This window comes from Rutidosis leptorrhynchoides, chromosome 11 (genome assembly GCF_046630445.1).
Source record: "Rutidosis leptorrhynchoides isolate AG116_Rl617_1_P2 chromosome 11, CSIRO_AGI_Rlap_v1, whole genome shotgun sequence".
Classification (NCBI taxonomy): domain Eukaryota; kingdom Viridiplantae; phylum Streptophyta; class Magnoliopsida; order Asterales; family Asteraceae; genus Rutidosis; species Rutidosis leptorrhynchoides.
In genome coordinates this window covers 307,056,132-307,059,576 of record NC_092343.1, presented here as the reverse complement: position 1 = coordinate 307,059,576, position 3,445 = coordinate 307,056,132, and the positions used below count along the sequence as shown (strand labels likewise).

Here is a 3,445-nt window from a genome sequence, read left to right as displayed (position 1 = left end):
GTGAAATAAGTGATCAAGGAAGTGAAGAAAGAACAAGAGAAGGATTATATAGTGAAGGTGGTGGTGGACGTGGAAAAGGGAGAAGGAGGGGATGACTCACTAATCTACCATTAATGGTCATGCAAAGATTAATCACGATGTTTTGCATGGGATGGAAGTAAATATCTAAGATATTTTTGCATGAGAAGGTGATGTTATGGATGATGATGATGATGGTGGAGAATTAGATGATGATGATGGAAGATAATTTGTTAATTTTACATTCAAGTGTTCATGTATTTGTATAGTTTAATCTAATGTATAATCTAAGGTATTAAATTGTATGTTTAAGTTTTAGAAAGAATGCTTACATTAGGTCTAAATCAAGATAGATCAAGGTTGGTTAAATGGAAGTAATGGCTAAGTACAAGTTGATCAAATCTAGGTGTAAGAATGATTAAGTGTAGAGAAAGTCTTAACTTATAATATAATGTCCAATTGAATTAGTTATAAGTTTTTAATTCAAATACTTAGTTAATAAGTTTACTTATTAATTTATTATATATATAAAGGTATAGATTTCAAATCTAGGGTTTATGGTGATAAGCTAGGGTTTTAGAACATTGTCTAAGATGTGTGAAGTAACACTTAGACAAGTAAAACCTAAATGCATCCTTAGAGTTAGACAAACCCTAAAAACAAACCAAGACATAGATCATAAAATTTACTCGTCAAGTCGAAAATTGTAATTTAAAGAAGTCAAACTAGACAACTTAAGTTGGAAAAGCTAGAGTTGTGACATTACCTACCCGTTAAGAAAATTTCGTCCTCGAAATTTAGGAGGTACTTCGATTATCGAGCAGATGAGGATATTTCTGCCTTATATGGTCCACACGTTCCCATGTGAACTCTGGACCTCTCCGGGCATTCCAACGAACTTTAACAATTGCAATCCTACTATGCTTCAATCTTTTCACTTCACGATCCATCACTTCTACTGGTTCCTCGACAAAATACAACTTGTTGTCGATACTTAGTTCATCTAAAGGAATCACTAAATTCTCATCTGATAAACACTTCTTCAAGTTCGAAACATGAAAAGAATTATGAATACCACTAAGCTCTTGTGGTAGTTTCAATCTATATACAACTGGACCAATCCTTTCAATAACTTCAAAAGTGCCTACATATCTTGGGCTTAGCTTTCCTCGCTTCCCAATCCTTATTACTCCTTTCCATGGAGATACTTTAAGCATGACTATGTCACCCACTTGAAATTCCAAAGATTTTCTTCGAACATCGGCAAAGCTATTCTGCCTACTTCTTGTCGTCTTTAATCTTTCTTGAATCTGAAAGATCTTCTCGGTTGTCTCATGGATAATCTCTGGTCCTGTCAATTATGAATCACCAATCTCACTCTAACACAGTCGTGATTTACATTTCCTTCCATACAAAGCTTCAAATGGTGCAACCTTAATACTTGATTGATAACTGTTGTTATATGAAAATTCGGCTAAAGGTAAATACTTATCGCATCCACTTCCAAAATCATTTACACATGCTCGGAGCATGTCCTCCAAAGTCTGAATAGTTCTCTCACTCTGCCCATCGGTTTAGGGATGATAAACTGTACTCATGTCCAAACGAGTACCTAAGTCTTGTTGCAAAGATTGCCAAAATCTTGACGTAAATCTGCTATCTCGGTCGAAAATAATAGAAACTGGGACTCCATGTCTAGAGATAATCTCCTTGATATACAAGCTTGCCAACTTTTCCATTTATTCGGTTTCTTTCATTGGTAAGAAATGTGCAGATTTCGTAAGACGATCAACTACTACCCAAATGGTGTCTATGGTAAAGTCCATTGTAATCTTTTCCCACTTTCGTTCGGGAATCTCAGGTTGATGTAATAACCCTAATGGTTTCTGATTTTTAGTTTTGACCTTCGAACATGTTAAGCATTTTCCTACATAAGTTGCAATCTCAGCCTTCATGTTCGGCCACCAATAAAATTCCTTTAGGTCATGATACATTTTCCCAAACCCTGGATGAATTAAATATTTCGTCTTGTGTGTTTCATCCATCACAAGCTCTCTCAATCCACCAAACTCTGGAATCCAAATTCTGTCTACAAAATTTCGGGTTCCGTCACCCTTAATCTCAAACTTCTTATCTTTCTCACTAATTCCTTCCTTTTTCACGTTCTCTTCCTTCATAGCTTCCATTTGTACATCTTGAATACGAGACATAAGGTTTGTTTGAATAGTCATATTCAATGACCTAACTCTTGGAGGTTTAACCCTTTCCTTGCGAATCAATGCATGAGCTACAATGTTTGCTTTCCCTGGATGATATCGAATATCACAATCGTAATCGTTTATAAGCTCTACCCAACGTCTTTGTCTTATGTTTAGTTGTTTCTAATCAAAAATATGCTGAAGACTTTTGTGATCCGTATATATATTACACTTGGTTCCATATAACTAATGTCTCCATATTGTCAATGCAAACACAACAGCTCCTAACTCTAAATCATGAGTTGTATAATTCTGCTCATGTTTCTTTAGTTGACGAGATGAGGACGCAATGATCTTCTGTCGTTGCATTAAAACACATCCTAACCCTTGTCGAGACGCATCACAATAAGCTAGAAAATCTTCATTACCATACGGTAGTGATAGTATAGGTGCAATAGTTAACTTCTGTTTCAACATTTGAAAACGAGAATCCTGTTCTGCGTTCTGCGGACCATTCAAATTTATTATCCTTGTGCGTTAACCCAGTTAACGGTCGTGCTACAAGCGTGCTATCTTGTAGAAATTATGAATAAATCTTCTATAATATCCAGCAAGTCCTAAAAATTGACGAATTTGAGATGGGTTCTTAGGCACTTCCCAATTCTTAATAGCCTCAATCTTTATTGGATCAACATGGATACCTTCTCTATTAACCACATGACCCAAAAATTGGACTGAATCGAGCCAGAAACCACTCTTTGAAAATTTAGCATATAACTGCTCTCTTTCCAAAAGTTGCAGAACGAATCTCAAATGTTGCTCGTGTTCATCCTTATCCTTGGAGTAGATCAAAAAATCATCGATAAATACTATGATAAATTTATCTAGATATGGCTTACATACTCTGTTCATCAGATCCATAAATACTGCTGGGGCGTTGGTTAAACCAAACGACATCACTAAAAACCATAATGGCCATAGCGTGTTCTAAACGCTGCCTTAGGCATATCTTCCTCTTTGACTCTGAACTGATGATACCCTGATCTGAGGTCAATCTTGAAATATACACTTGACCCTTGCAGTTGGTCAAATAGATCATCTATTCTTGGTAGCGGGTAACGGATCTTGATTATAAGCTTATTCAGCTCTCGATAATCAATACACATTGTGAAAGTTCCATCCTTCTTCTTGCCAAGAAAAATTGGAGCACCCCACGGAGAAACACTAGG

At 36.1% G+C, this 3,445-nt stretch overlaps 1 protein-coding gene across 1 annotated transcript; it reads right to left on the bottom strand.

The window, feature by feature from the left end:
• Positions 1–815: 815 nt before the first annotated feature.
• LOC139875630 (uncharacterized) lies at positions 816–3,173 on the bottom strand. Its single transcript, XM_071862952.1, has 3 exons — positions 2,918–3,173; positions 1,805–2,323; positions 816–1,369 (listed from the first exon to the last, which is right to left on the bottom strand). Exons 1-3 carry the CDS (start codon positions 3,171–3,173, stop codon positions 816–818), a joined length of 1,329 nt encoding a protein of 442 aa, XP_071719053.1.
• Positions 3,174–3,445: the final 272 nt, after the last annotated feature.

Excerpts from the sequence above, each read along its gene's own strand:
- LOC139875630 (XM_071862952.1), bottom strand. The coding sequence starts at position 3,173 with ATGTCGTTTGGTTTAACCAACGCCCCAGCAGTATTTATGGATCTGATG. Across the intron at positions 2,324-2,917 it reads TCATGTGGTTAATAGAGAAG|GGAAAGCAAACATTGTAGCT; the intron begins GTATCCATGTTG and ends GATATCATCCAG. Across the intron at positions 1,370-1,804 it reads CATTTGGGTAGTAGTTGATC|GACCAGAGATTATCCATGAG; the intron begins GTCTTACGAAAT and ends CATAATTGACAG.